This window comes from Bombyx mori, chromosome 8, assembly GCF_030269925.1.
Source record: "Bombyx mori chromosome 8, ASM3026992v2".
In the NCBI taxonomy this organism is placed as follows: Eukaryota; Metazoa; Arthropoda; class Insecta; order Lepidoptera; family Bombycidae; genus Bombyx; species Bombyx mori.
Genome location: NC_085114.1, coordinates 10254881 through 10271315, shown reverse-complemented (window position 1 = coordinate 10271315; position 16435 = coordinate 10254881). Strand labels below are relative to the sequence as shown.

The window sequence follows — 16435 nt, the reverse complement described above, 5'->3', positions numbered from 1 at the left end:
TCTGCGCAGTCAAGGTCATTTGCTCACGATGTTTGCCGGTTACTATACTAGAATGTAATGTAATCTGTAAGAGTAATCTATAACTGAACAGCGCCATCTAGTTTTTGTGGTGTGTAACCTCTGGCTTACTAATCGTTCACGTCATAGCGATACCAGCAAAGAGCTTACCTTATCCAGAGTGTATATGATAGCCGGTCCAAGGAAGAATATCCAGAACCTAGGGGCTCCGGTAAGGCGAGCGAGTCCGTGGACTAAGCACAGCGCGTAGAGCGCGACGTGCAGCGAGTGAGCGCGCCAAAACCATGGATACGCGCGTTTACGGATCACGGGATGTGCAAATACGAATATTATACACATGATCACGAATAACAGCACCCCACTTACACCTGAAAATATATAAGACTTATAATTAACATAGATGCATAGTGACGTAATTTGTCAAATGTTGAAAATTTTTGAAACTTTTTATTTGTTGCAATAGCAGAACGATCTCACAACATCCTCCAGCGTTAAAACCTAAAACATCGCAAATGGAATGCCGCCATTTACTTTGAGATATGAGATCAGTCTCGATTAATTTAAACAAAAGAGTTAAAAACAAAGCTTAAAAAAAAAGAATAAGAATCCAATAGAATTCACCAGTAACAGTCTGGAATACCCAGTAGGTAATGCCGGGCCTGAAGTCGGATGTGAAATGTACTTCTTTGGTCAAACATCGAAGGTTCTCGACGGGCTGTGTGGACACGTGGTAGAAGTTGACCATATGACCGGCGGTGTGCAGCAAGGAAAAGAATAGAGCCGTACAGGCCACGATCTTGTGAAACTGGATGCTCGAGTCCAGAGGTATGTATTGTTGGATACTGAATTCCTGGTGCAGAAGAATGCAGGCATTTTTATTGCTATTTCGATCTTATCAATGGCTGCGTTTAAGGCATAATGCTTACGCGCACTGGTGATGATTTAACACTTAACCTATCGTGTGTGTTTGTGTGTGTGCTCATCTGGAGAACGATGCTATTTAAGACGCCTACACTCTTTTGATCAGAGTGCATGATTTCTCCACATAGCCAGTTATAGAGGTTTTAATCAGCTTACGACTTGCCTTAGCGCTTGCCTTGATTGATAGACTTCCACGGTGAAAGAATAATAACGTGTGATAAAAATCAAACCCGTAAAAATTATAATTTGCGGAATTACTGGTGGTAGACCATTTAGGTAGAACACACGGGTAAGTACCGCCACCTTGACCATTTCTGCCGCGAAGCAGTAATGCGTGTAGGCTGTCAGCTCGTCCATCCAAATAAGCAATAAAAATCTATAAAACTTATCATCAGAATTGTTTACTTTTTGATACTTGGTCATATGAGATGTTTGTAATCCAGTTAAGTTTAGCTTATTCGAAATTTAAATTTAGATTGTAAACTGTTTTTTTATAATTTACCCACCTTCAATTTCGTTAAAAGATTCCTGGACATCGTCAATAACAGTAGACTATAGCAGAAAGATAGCGAGGCGGCCGATCCTCTGGTGATGGCGATACCGACTCCCATAATATGACGCAAGTCTAGATGTTCCGACATAAACGAATAGTGGGCGAACCTTTCTACAAACAGGCCTATGGTCACAACGTAGAAAATGAAAAGATAAAATATATTTTGCCTGTTTTCTTCCAAGAATGTTGTTAAGGTATCCCATTTTAATAGTAGCCAGTGCCTGAAATCACACCACAATTACCACCACATTAGCTAAGAATGATTAAACATGGCATTTAAAAATATGTGGTCTTGAGATATTTTCATATGCAGAAGGTGTCATTTTGTGATATCTTTTAGTACTTTTTGTTGATCAGAAAGTCGATCAACATCTACTGTCAATGAAATTCATTTATTTCTTAGGTGGGTGGACGAGCTCACAGCCAACCTGGTGTGAAGTGGTTACTGGAGCCCATAGACATCTACGACGTAAATGCGCCACCCACCTTGAGATATAAGTTTTAAGGTCTCAAGTATAGTTACAACGGCTGCCCCACCCTTCAAACCGAAACGCATTATTGCTTCACGGCAGAAATAGGCAGGGTGGTGGTACCTACCCGTGCGGACTCACCAGAGGTCCTACCACCGGACATTGCAGATGGATTTGGAGATGATACCTGGTCTGTTCCATCGAAGGCTCAATATGGAAGCTGGTCATTCTTGCAACGTTCGTTGATGTGTCGAGGAAATTTTGCTTAGCGCCTTTACAATCCAGACCTATGGCCACGAACTCTCCTTTGTATTCTTTCATCATCAGCTTGAAATCGGAGTAGGTCAAATGGTCTTTGTGTTGAAGTCCGGCATCCTGAAAGCCAGAATGATTCAAATCGTAGCAAATACTTACCATGACAGAATACGGAAATAAATTACTCTTTGTTCCCTACATTAATGGTATTTGAGCAAAGAGGCCATTTTCATATCATCAGCTACCTATTAGGGAAAGTCTCATCAAAATCGGTCCAGCGGTTCCAGAGATTAGCCGGAACAAACAGACAGACAGACAAAAATTGTAAAAAATGTTATTTTATAGATTTATTATCTAACTAAATTCAAATCACATGATAATCTGAATTTACAGTCATACATTCATGTAAAGGTTTATCTTTATTTTGCTATGCCAATAGACGAGAGCCTTTTTATTTCCATGAATAGATAGTTTTTTTTATCAAAACCTTTAATTTCTACTTTGGCACTTACAGAAAACATTCCGTCAATCAGCTCAGTGACATGTTCATCTCTCAGTGAGGTAGTTCTTGCTATTTCCACGAGCGACCTCAGCATCTCGCTCAGTTCGCCTTTATCGATAACACCGTTTCTATCGTTGTCGCACATATCAAATATTATACGAAGCTTATCCTCAGTAGCTCCTCGAGAGAATAGAACTACAGTATCAAGGAACTCCTGGAAATTGCAAAGCAGTGTGTTATAACTATGAAGGAGCATTTGGCAATTTGTTCTTACATAGCATTGGGCATATCTAGATCATCGCTGCATTAAAGAGTATAAGCTTCGTGATTAAATGTATGGTAGTTGATCTTCTTCTGTAGCTGTTTGAAATAGTTAACTCGAATCAATTGCGAATTATCTAAAGTATTCTGTATTTAAATTTAAGTAGATTTTATTTTCAATCCTAGTTTAAAAATGTTTGCTTTTAGTGATTAAATAGAAGGTAATCAAAATCCTGCCTTTTCAAAATCAGTTAAAAACGTACCTGAAAAGAAATCCTGCCGTCGCCATCTTTGTCGACGATATTGAACATTTTTTTGACGAAGACTGCGTCTCCTTTCATACCAAGTGCACTAGCAAATTCACTTTTCGATAGTGACGTTCTCATAACTATTGACTGGAATAATCAGGTAAAGTATTTTGAGGTTTATATTTCTGTTTTTGTTAGTATTCTGTCAGCACGACTAAATGATATATTTACCTCAGGATCGGCATCTTCAGACCTCCTCCGCTTCTCTCCAGGCGCGAGGCCGAATGTTATAGCGTAGGCTTCTCTGAAGAAATGTTCTAACTTGCGTTGTCGACGCTCCCTTGTTTCAGCTGTAGCCAAAATTTGTTCACGCGGTCCCTATTTTTAATACGCTTTTATTAATAGTCTTTAATAATAATTAGTAGTAATATAATAACTTTAATAGTAATTAATACCTATGGTAGATGCAAAAACAGCAATATTAAGATATTACGGAAAAAAACTTTTTTTCATAACATTTTTTAGAAATGTAGTTTTTTGTTAATTAAAAAAATTTATAATTATCAAAATAATAAAGATTAAAATTTTTTTTTGCATTACTTTATTAAGTACTTAAATGATAAGAGCTCCATGAAGGGAAAAATTTATAGATGAATTATTGAAACTTTTATACCGTAATTTATAAAAACAGAGATTGGAAAAAAGTTAGTTAATTAACAATGGTGTACATTTTTGAAAAATCGATATAATTTTTTTTTTTCACCGAGGTTTTTTTCGTTCAAGTGTTTAGATTACACCATAATTTATTAAAAATTTTTAATTGTTATTTAATACTATAAAAAAATTATTTTAGGTGATATACCGGCTTTTTAGACGGCGCGCCTATGCCGTAACGACCTCGCGGAGCGCTATTTTCAGCGTTATTTTTTTTTTATAAATAATAGAGATAGAATTTCGGGAGTTGGGACTTTTTTATTGGAAATTTCCTCCTCTTTCAGGATCTTTTTTCAAAATTCCTTAAATATGATTATTTTAGAAATTATTAACTAAAAACCAAATTCCTTTTTTTTTAATCTTATTTTGTTTATAAAAATCGCAATTTTTTATGTGCTAATAAGCCCTTAAAAAACATTTTTGTAGACATCATTCCGCATCCAATGAGCTATCGTACATATTTTTAGGAGCTTTATGTCTATTTAACACGTTTTTGAACTTGTTGACTAGACTATAACTTCAGACGTATGTATGTTTGTAACGGAATCTTTGAACATGATTTTGACCCCCTTCAAAACGTCGGATTAGCTCGAAATTTGGTATAATTATTAAGGACCGATGGCAATTCAAGATTAAAAAAATAATTGAAAAAATTTAAATTCAACTAAAAAATGAAAAATAAATAATAGTTTAAAAAACTAACAAAATACGCTTTTATAGAAAATCCAACTAAAAAATAGAAAATAAATTTTAATACATTTGAATTAATTGGTTGGATTTTCTATAAAATCGTATTTTGTTAGTATTTTTAAACTATTATTTATAAATAAATCAAAGATCGTAGTACTATTAGTAAGTCTAGTATTTTAGTAATTAAAATGACGTGTATTTAATTAAAATTAGTCTTACGGTTTAATTTTGCGTTTTTATTATTAACATTATTTTATTTCGGACGTCTCCAATACTTTACAGCTTTGGTCACGAAAGATTTAGGTTTTATACCGCGACAAATGATTATTTTACTAACTAATGTCTGCTTTTCTGTAAAAAATATTTCTAGACCTTTCGTTTCATAAGCAACGAACAAAAAGTACTGGTCTTTAGTTGAGGTCTGTCAGTTTGTTGGACTCAGGTTTTCATCTTCATGACAAGAGGATCCCGGTGTTACATAAGCTTCTCTTTATGTATCCGAAGTGTCGAAAATAATATTTTGAAAATAAACAAAAACGCGAGATTAAACATTTAAAGTATCTATAATTAAATTTCTTCTGCCACCCTTGTCCACCCAGTGTAGGTCTCTTCATATGCACTCTATTCTTTTCGGTCTCTTGCCTTTCGCAAGCAGTCTTTATCAGCTATTTTGATCAGGTCGTCGTTCCACTTCATTGGTTGTCTATTATGGCTACGACTCGCGAAATTCGAAGAGAATATTATACTGCATGTACTGTTTCTACCTGAGTAAGATTCAACGCTTTCTTGTGCTGCGCCAGGAAAGTGTCGAGTTTGACTAAAAACTTGCGCCGAGATGCGATGGAGTCCATTTCAAGCACTAAGTCATGTTCCCGAGGGACTCGTACGAGGACGAGGGGACGTTTGTTGTTCCGACCTTCCTGAAATTCGGAGTAAAACAGTGAGAGTTTGGAGTTTCAGAAATTAAAGTATGCAGTTTGTAAATGATAATAAAGGACCTCTTGTGAGTCCGTACGGGTAGGTACCACCACCCTGCCTACTTCTGCCGTGAAGCAGTAAGCCGTTTCGCTTTGAAGGGTGGGGCAGCCGTTGTAACTATACCTTAGAACTCATATCTTAAGGTGGGTGGCGGCATTTACGTTGTAGATGTCTATTGGCTCCAGTAACCACCTAACATCAGGTGGGCTGTGAGCTCGTCAACCCATTTAAGCAATATAAAATAAAATAAAATGTGTACAGTACCGTGCGATAAATATTGCCCATCGACCTTTGGAAAGAGTCAATCGTAGAGCGTTATCTCTGTCGCACACTACCTATGTAACGATTGTTAGTCGTTGGGGTGCAGTAGTGTTCGATCGGACTGTTAGTATTTCATGTACTATTTTTACTGTCGGGTAATGTATCACATTTTTTGAGTGTCCATGGTAAAGTACTCGATTTGAAAGATAGAACAGGTATTTTATTAAAGCATTATAGAGACTTAGAGCTCGTTTCTAGAGCTGGGTGGTGGCATTCATATTGTAATGTTTATAGGTTCCGGTAATAACCTGACACCTTGTCAGCCGTATACTGATTCTTCCATCAGTGCGTTGAAAATTATTATTAATTATCTTGAAATGATAAAAATTTAGTACACACCTGACTTTCAACTACGGTAAGTTGATCAGTGTGATCCAACGGCAGCGTCCGTAGTTTTTCTCCCTTACGATCTGTCACGTGCAAGGCTGATTCTGGACCAAGCCGTAGCTTTACAAGTCTCTTGTGTGACGCGTGGACCCATTCTCGACAGACCATTTTATCGACTGAACCTACGAACAGTAGTCGATTTATACTCCTCTGCATTATAATGAACATATATATGACGAACATATATTTGTATATAATGACAGTTGCAGTTTGGTTGGTTTGCCTTAAAGCTGTTACCGTTTTCTTTGGGATTGAAAAATTGGGTGCGAATTAAGTGACAGCGGTAAGCTTAAAGTTGGGGGAGGTTATTTTTCTTCCTATGAAAAGAAAATGGAGAAGTACTAATATTTCGAGGTGGACGATGTGGTATACCCATAATTGCATTGTCAAAACTGAAATCTAAGTACTTATATCTCGAGGTGGGTGGCGGCATTTACGTTGTAGGTAGCTCCTGTAACCACTTAACACCAGATGGGTCATGAGCTCGAATAACCAACTAAGCAAAAAATAAATAATTGAAAGCATCTTAACGGATTAAAAAACTTTATTAAAATAATATATTTCATTAATCATATGATTCCTGACTAATCTGCTTGGCTTCTTAATAGTCTATTGGACATACGACAGCTATATCCAGCTACGTCTCAACTACTAGAGCTTTATCGTCACTATTCAATAAAGCAAAGCTGTTCTTCTCAGTCACCTACGGAAACGGCTTCACTATGCTGTAGTAAATCAACAAATCGTTGGAGTTAATTACTGTTCATTCGGGACTAGCAACAAAGCGAAGATCTTCCACCAAGCGGGTTATATTTCTTGAATAACCCACGGCTTGAATGTTGTAGTTGGGAAAATATATATAATAGCACCTACCACTATTTACTCTGCACTACCTTTGGTTGACTGGTAGAGAATGCCTTAGGCATTAAGTCCGCCAATGTAAATTTTACATGAAGTGTAATAAATAAAATAAATAAATAATGTAAGTTTATCAAGAAAATATCGTTAGCGAGATTCAGGCATCTTCTGTTCTAAAATAGCTATCGCCACATGTTTACATTCCCTTACATTCTACATTTTTATTGATGGCACCTATTTCTGCTGTGTAGCAGTCATGCGTTCGTATATTTATCAGTTGTTGTTAACAGTTGTCATTCATTGAATTGTAAGTTCATTTCTCCATTACATAATGAAACTTATTACTTTGCTTGGTACTCCTTCCTACCTTTACATTGAGCATTTTTAAGGTGTTCTTGCTGAATCTTCAAACGCCGTCTGCGACTGTTCTGTAGCTTCACAACCCCGTAACCAGCTCCGGCGCATAATATGGGAACGAACACTAATATCAAACAGATGTAGATGTAGGCGAATTCGTTTCCCTGAAAAATAAAGTCGTAGGTCTAATTTAATTTACAAAAAAAAAGATTCTACCCGACGAGAAAACATTTTTAAAATGGCGTTCCTTTATATTTTACTGGTGGTATAGGACCTCTTGTGAGTCCGCACGGGTAGGTACCGCCACCCCGCCTATTTCTGCCGTGAAGCAGTAATGCGTTTCGGTTTGAAGGGCGGGGCAGTCGTTGTAACTATACTGAGAACTTAGAACTTATATCTCAAGGTGGGTGGCGCATGTTCGTTGTAGATATCTATGGGCTCCAGTAACCACTTAGCACCAGGTGGACTGTGAGCTCGTTCACCCATCTAAGAATTTTTTTTTTTATTTTTATTATAATTAAGCTGATGTTAGATCGTCTCACAGCATAATAATAATTGGTCTTTGTAGCGATTATCGCGTACAAGCTCTACAGTTTAACCATAATATAACCAATTTTGTTTTATTAAATATTTAAAATACATTTTAATTTAAGTCAATAGAAACATGTTGTAATATAATACCATATATCATGATTGTCAAACCAATATGAGAGGATATTTTTCAACATTATGATTAGTCCGCGAACCGAAGCTACGTTATTACTTCTACGTATTCAATATCTGAAAATATAGCTTTTATAAACAGCAAATATTGGTATGATAACAACGATACGCTTTAATTTTAAAATTGTTAATGTAAAATTTTGTGTTTAAACGATTTGCTTGTCTGTCAGTCATTAAAAGACCTACCTCAAAATAATCGTAGCCCTTCAAATATTTGCAGGGTGGAAGCTTGGAAGCGTTCAGTTGGTATGGTTGTGGACACGGATCACCCGCTCGCCAATGGAACACGTCCCTTTGTATATCTTTGGCACCTATTGTTGTACTGTTCACTATTATATCCCACAGAGTTATACGACGAAGCTCTTCTATATCTCGAGGAGTGAATATACTGGAATGACGATGTTATATACAATGGCTTGTCAAAATGTGGATACCAGAGCCCATAGAAGTCACATCTTGACCAAGCTTGAGGTGTGAGTTCGAAATTTGAATTCTATTGTATATTTGGCGAAGCGTCCTTCAAACTAAGACTAATAATAGTACATACATCCTGCTATATTATTTTGTTTACTTCTTTGCTAGCTTTGCATACTGCGCCTGTCTTCATACATTGATAATAAGTGTTAAGTTTGATTATGAAAATTATGTTTAATTGAAATAATGAGTTCAAACAACACTATAAGTCCATTTCACCTTTTTAAAATTTAGCGACCAGTTAAATATTTTACGTATTCATTGTATCAAATTATTAATTTCTTGAAGGCGACAATAGAGAAATATGTAAATTGTTCAAGTACTAGTTTTCGCGCAACGTTAGATAAAATCATTGAAACCGCAAGATTTCAATTTCATATTTGAAATATGAAATTTTTTCGTTGGTTTAAAAAAATCGTCAAAGTTACTAAATGAATAATTAGATAATTATATCCGTTGATAAATAGAGGAGAATGTGGAACTTTACTGTTTTGTCTTTATCTATTTTCTATATATGTATAATACATATCGACGCTTGAAAGGCAAACGTGACTAAGCGACAATAACTGCTTTGTACATAAATGATAGGCAATAAATAACCATATTCGATGCGCAAAAAAAACTATTACTAGGTCTATTAAAATCATTTCAATCCTACAGCTAGATTCGTTAAAATAGAATTTTTTTTAGGTATTTCAACTTTAAATTAGTCTACTGTAAAGTTCACGCATTGTCGTTTAGTCACGTTTGCTTTTCAAGCGTCGATATATAAATTAACTTTCATTAAAACTGGCTTTAATTCTAGAACTTACCCGTTCTTGTCATTTTCGAACCAAAATCGATCAGAATCTCGTATTCTTGTAAATTGATCTATTATAATGGCTCTAAACAATTCACCCGGATGTCCATTAGACTCCAGCATCCCACCTGTCGTATTAATAAAATTTTAACCAAAACATAAATATTCATTAATCTATTCATCATATTTTATACACAATAATATATTTTATGTAAATTTATGTATGTATTGTAACGCAAGTGATTTTAGTATAGTTTAGAAAATTATAAGAAAAATTATATTATATATTTATTCTTTATTTGTACACACTGTTAATATAATACAGTAATTGCGATTAGATATAAAAAATTAATAATTTAATTTGTTGTTACCGATATACACATCTATATTATCGACGTCTCCGTTGTAAATTTGGATAAATTTTTGTAATAGATCAGGATTTTTCTCGAACAGATCAGGATTTATTTCGTTGAATGTCTTTATTTTTCGTAGGCCGAAGTATTCCCTGGAAAGATAATTTAACGAGACCTAGTTCAGATTCCGTTCCGACTTTGTTACGGGAGTTTGTTTCATGCAATAAGACTTTTTAAACTAAGCACAAATGAAACGGCAATTGTAAAGCGCTTATATTAAATAATACAACAAATTCTATTCTTATATTCTTCTATACTTCTTATATTCTAATATTCTTATATTCGTTCTCTATTCTATAAACAATTAATACAATTGAGTTTCAAAATTCTATAGTTATCATCGGCACGTCAGGTAAGGTTTTATATTTGATTTTTTTAAATTGATTAGATGCATAGAAAAGCTCAAGGTCCACCCGGTACTAAGTGGTTATCGGAGCCCATAGACATCATCAACGCAAATGTCGCCACCCATCTCGAGACAAAGTTCTGAATCTCAGTTTTATAGTACAACAGCTGTCTCATACTTCGAACCGAAACGCATGATTAACATAAATAAGACGGCACACAGACGGCAAACGCACATCAGAAATAAGCAGAGTGACACTAATTATCCGTGACGGATCAATGTGTTCAACAAGCAGTAAAACGTGAGTCAGTTTACCAACCAAACAATTGCAATCTTACCTAACTGTATTATAATCTGGAACACCATTGTCCCTTCCTCTCATTATATTCAAAGCGCCAAGGTCTCGTCTAGAAAATTCCATGGGACCGAACAAATTATCTCGTACATCGGAACACAGTAGAGCGTCCTCTCTCTCGGATAGTTGTGAGGCCATCCCCATCAAAACTTCTTCTAGTGGAACTTGAGACATAACGTCCTGAGAAATAAAAACGAACCATTAAAAACTCATACTTTAACCCTTCTGCAATTAAAACTGCCAAACTCTAATAAAGTAACATTTGAATAACTAAACTACACTTACATTTCCGTCCCACCATGTCTGACACAATCTAATAGCGTCATGTCCTCCCGGCGCTCTGCCGTAACCGCATTTCCTATTTCTAAGTAGAATAGCTGGTGGCACTAATGTATGGCCGAATCTAAATGCTGCTACGGCGAACTCGTGGGTCACTCCCGGAGCTACTTCCGGCTTGTAACCTTCGTAAGGCGGAAGCGCTGCTCCGAGGAACGCTGGCACGTATTCATACAAAATGATGTTCTAAAATCAAAGCATTATTGTTTTTCTGCTGCCTATTGTTAGGTATTTTTTTCTAACCTCCTTTAAAGAAGAACAGTAAAGGCCGCGGAGTCGCCTATTATTTTTTAAATGCCTTTTTTTAAATAAATGTCTTTTAAATTTCTATTTTTATTCGTTTTGTGGCTTATAGAACAACTAAGCTTCTAATTGTAAACTTATTGTCATTATATTATTTCTGACGTAACTTTACATTTTTCGTAGTTACAGACGACTAAAGTATGAGTATTATTCGTTGACATTTGAATATTGTGTGATGTCTGTAATATGATCAGTTGAGACGTGAGCTAATTGGAAACCATCAATAAAAATGTAAGTTGGTGTAAACTTTGCTCATACTTGCAAACTGGCTATGACAATCCTCCGCGCTCTCTGGAACAGTTGTTCGTCGCTCCAGTCCGGATGCTGTTTGTGTACTCGGGCTGCGACGACGTTGTGCCAGCGGAACAGCAGTATGCCGAAGCTCACCATTGCTGGATTTTGATTGGTACGTGGATCTCCTAGTACTTGAAAATGGAGTAAGTTTTAGTTTTAGATTCTCGATTGTTCCATAAATCTTTGGCGTCCAATATATCGTATAAAAGACGTAACTATTAATTTGGCACCTAACAATATTACCCGGGCAGAGAGGAATTTCTCGTGGCTCGTTTTATACCCCTATAGGACGACACGACGAGGTTGGACCTAACATCATTGTTACATTTCGAAGCCCCCAAAATGCATAGTTACGTCGTTTGGAATGACTATTATTGACAGAGATACTGGTAAGTAATTTTTCTAATCGCTTGGAAAGGTTACAAGAGCCATTAACATATTCAACGAGATCTCAAACTCATTCCTCAGAACTTACGTCGATTATAACTATGTATATGTAATTTTGGTAATAAAAATCGTCCGTGATTACGTAAATTGTAAGATATTCGAAACTTCGGAGATTATTTAATGAAAATAGTAAACACGAGATTTTAAGTACGTAACATAAAGTAGTTTTAATTACGTTTGCAACTTGCGAAAACCGAAGAAAATATTAAAATATGATGGTTTTGTTTTTCAAAAATACGTAGCAGTAAATTGCTATTATTAGCTGGTGAACGAGTGGCTGGTCTGTCTAATCTATATATATAAAAATGAATTGCTGTTCGTTAGTCTCGCTAAAACTCGAGAATGGCTAGACCGATGTGGCTGATTTTGGTCTTGAATTATTTGTGGAAGTCCAGCGAAGGTTTAAAAGGTAGATAAATATGAAAATGCTCGAAATGAAATAAAAATAAAAATTTTGTTTTTCCTTTAATGTGTCCCCCGTCGGACGGATTCATTTTGTTTGTTTTACGTTTATTTTATAGAAAAGTTTAGATCGTTTATTTACTGATTAAGGCACTACGAAGTCTGCCGGGTCAGCTAGTGATAACTAAATATCACAACTACATACTATGTGATTAAATTTAGTATGTATTACATACTACACTTAATCGCTCTTTTAGGCCTACTTTTATTCTATAAGAAGTACAAAAGATGGGATTATGGATGTAACATGTTGCTTTTTAACACAACCACATTTTTTTAATTAAAAAAAGGGAGCAACCTTATCCACAAATCTACGTTGCGAGAAAATATAACAATTACGTTAGATTTTTAAAGATCTTATCGTATGTTCTTAAAGTACTTACAAGTATAATTTAAACAGAATTAAGTACAAGTTGCGTATCTGATACTTATAATGCATTGCTTTTTTTGCAACGGTTTGTTGATTAGTTAGGTCAATGTTCTTAAACGCATGTTTATTCAATATTGTAGTATTGTACTTATGAATTATACAAATGAAATGCATAACTCATGCCCATGTATGATTGATTAAGTAGAAATGACACGAATTAATGAGATGGTTGTTAAAGGTTATTTAAGTTTCGAGATACGGTTCGGGAATGCTCAAGTTTCAAATCAATTATCTTTCAATCTTATTTAAAACTTATTTTATATTTATCTAAAGTAAGAGTTACAGTGTGTATTTTTAATATTTTATTCTTATCGATTTTAATTTACGGACACCTATGTTTATTTGTACCTACTTACAATATAGGTATCAAGCCTTCTTCAGTTATCACTCAAAAAAACAATTATTATGGTAAAGAAACACTAGTATTCATTTTTATTTCTTCTGCGATGCTTAGCGTGGTATGGACATGTAATGCGTAGAGAGAAGATGCATGTGACTAGGATATGTATGGAAATGGTGGTGCAAGGTAGAGGGAGAAGAGGTCGACCGAAGAAGACATGGATGGAGTGTGTGAATGACGATATGAGAGAGAGAGAGAGGAGTGAGTGTTGAGATGACGGCTGATAGAACAGAATGGAAGAGAAAAATAAGCTGTAGAAAGCTGTATAAAAAGTAGCCGACCCCACCTAGTGGGATAAGGTGGAGAAAACGAAGAAGATAGTTTAGCGTTGTGATTTAAAAAATGAGATAGCCGTATGTAATTTTATGTTTAGATGACGATGAAATTTACGCTGTCTAACGTGGTAATGACGTTGTTGCAAGGTCTTCTATCTGTCATAAAATAAAATATGTTTAAACTTACAAAATAGCCTTTCTGGGCTAAGCATCCTCATGTAATGCGGCACGGGGTTGTTGAAAAGCGGTACCCTCTTTGTGTTCCGTAGTGGCATCCCTCCGTCGCTGGCGAAACTTCCGTTCTATTGAAAGTATTATAATACCATTTATTTATCATGTCTCAAATTGTCTATATTGTCAAAAAATGTTTTAACTTCGAAATCGTAATTAGATCGCAAGTAACATAATAAATTTTTTTTTCAAGATAATTTATGTAGTAAATTTTAAATTTTCTTTTCTTAACATAACGAAATTAAGTCATATTAATCATAACAATTAACGAATATGATCTTATCAAAAGTAATTAAGATAAAAAAACGAGCTGATTTAAATTAATTATTGAATATTTAATTTGTGAATGTAAATCACAAAAATGTACTTCGTATCAGATTGATAGAATAATATTGTATCAATTGAAAATAAACATATTCGCATAGTAGATGTAGAAGAAAGTACGTAAAGAGGCAGGCGTGGCTGCGGGGTGGCACCTGAAATGACCTCATTGCATTCACCCATGCCTCACTCGTGCTGTACACGAAGCTCCCGTCAATCCACGAAGTCATCTGATTTATCTACAACAAAAACGTTAAAAACTTCATTAAATCAGTGGTTTACGGATTTACTGAGTGCTCACTTTATAGAAATCTGAAACAAGTGATTAATTTATGGTTTTCGTCATCACGATCGACTATAAACTATTTGAAACTTCGTGAAAGCCTAACTAACCAACGAGTCGTAAAAATAATGCGATTCATAAAAAATATTATTAACTAGCTGACCCGGCAGACTTCGTAGTGCCTCAATCGATAAATAAAAGACCTAATCTTTTGTATAAAATAAACTTAAAACAAACAAAAGGAATCCGTCCGACGGGGGGCATTTTCATATTTATTTACCTTTTAAACCTTCCCTGGACTTCCACAAATAATTCAAGACCAAAATTAGCCAAATCGGTCCAGCCGTTCTCGAGTTTTAGCGAGACTAACGAACAGCAATTCATTTTTATATATAGAGATAGATACACTTTTATATGAACAATCGGTAGTATAAGTATCTGCTTTGTTCTCACATTCAAAAGCCGTCTATTATTCAAGGCTTATATTTCGTAATCACTTATTGACCGTTCAAATTATGAACAAATAATAATTGGTAAGTGGCGATGCGGTTCTATTGTACGCGGATCTTTTTGCCGTCATATCTAATTGATTGAGAAGGGTTCTATATTAAAGTTCAGACACGCACTGTGTTTTTTGTACGGTATTGATTCAGAGGCTCTGCAATTAAACGGTGATTAGCATTCTTAAAAGCTGTCGCTGTGAGTTTAAGGTAAGGCTTGAACGTAGGGACATATTTGTAGAATAGCGATTACTACATTCGTGTGTTGGGTGTATCTAGGTTACGTTCGACTATTCAGTTTTATTGCTAGGTATTCAGCCTTCGCCGAACACGGTTTGTAAGTAAGTGGTTAGATCATGTTTTATATTACGATCCATTGGTATACATACATACATACATACCTATATGTGTACGTACGGCGTAACTAGATGCCCAAATACAGTGAATATTACTTAGAAGAATATTTTACACTTGTAGCGAGAAATCGATCGTTACAATTATTGGAATGCGTGGAAATGCGAGCTTATTGCCCATTAACTACATGTTTTTTTTTTTTTTTTATGATTGAGAGATTACTGGTGGCCCGAAGGCCTTTCCAGTTTCACCAGGACAGGTGGGCGAGCAAAGGCTCAGCCAGGAGGGGTGGGATTTGCTAACAGCTGCCCGAGCGCCTCCGAAGGAGACCTAACAACTCAAGAGCAATTGCTTCGCGAATGAATCTACTACCGGATCGGAATCGCGACCCGCTGAGAAGATCCGGCGAGAAACTCAGCGGGCTGATGCATGGGCTAGGTTGCACGTCGACCTCTTTGTCGAGTTCGACGAGTACGGTTACTGGGGTCCCTAAGCCTGCTCCTAGTATTAGAGCTGAAGGCATCTAATGCAAAGGTTATTGGATCTGATGGATCCGTAAGGACGTGTCTAGGGCGTCGACGGTGACTGGCTCCTGCATGATCAGGATTCGGTGAGTAGTCAGCGGCGGCAACGATAAGGCGATTATCATGACGCATAGTCTTATCGAAGTACCGTTCCGACGCTGACTTCATGTATTTCTGGATTGATTCAAGGCCCAGGTCGTCGTGATAACTACATGTGTAATGTTTCCAGACAAATCTTTTAAAACTTAGAATTTTTTTAAAGAGTTAAAAAAAAAAATATTTTTACGTGAACTTTACTATAAAATTTTGGGATTCCTTCATTTTGTGTTACATAGTATTTTTATGGTTTTTGTCTGTCTTATACCTAATTAAGACTACATTTACGGTTTATGTTACAGTTTTCATCGTCGGTGACCACGAAAACTGTAAAGAACTTGAAACGTCTGAAATAATAATATGTACATTAAAAACACGAGATTAAACCGTAAAAGAAGTTTTAATTATGTTTATGTTTCCTGTATGTTGGTCGTATCATGCACTGAATATTGTAGTAAGTATTTAGTTACATTCGAACTAAAGTGGCAAATGATAGCCGTATAATATTTTAATTGGCAGTATTAAACCATGGTTAT

The 16435-nt window shown here is 35.7% G+C and overlaps 1 protein-coding gene across 3 annotated transcripts in view; it reads right to left on the bottom strand.

Annotated features, from left to right (window-relative positions):
• The window catches only part of LOC101742234 (dual oxidase-like), a 64809-nt gene that overhangs the window by 8155 nt on the left and 40219 nt on the right, over positions 1-16435 (bottom strand). The window contains 18 exon segments of one of the 3 annotated variants that reach the window (NM_001279484.1): positions 169-386; positions 640-868; positions 1446-1713; positions 2150-2337; positions 2730-2933; positions 3244-3375; positions 3460-3606; positions 5397-5552; positions 6271-6440; positions 7544-7697; positions 8443-8644; positions 9543-9657; positions 9901-10034; positions 10627-10823; positions 10929-11165; positions 11541-11707; positions 13778-13892; positions 14298-14381. In NM_001279484.1, coding sequence (NP_001266413.1) covers positions 169-386; positions 640-868; positions 1446-1713; positions 2150-2337; positions 2730-2933; positions 3244-3375; positions 3460-3606; positions 5397-5552; positions 6271-6440; positions 7544-7697; positions 8443-8644; positions 9543-9657; positions 9901-10034; positions 10627-10823; positions 10929-11165; positions 11541-11707; positions 13778-13892; positions 14298-14381 — 3117 coding nt within the window. 3 annotated transcript variants of the gene reach the window in all.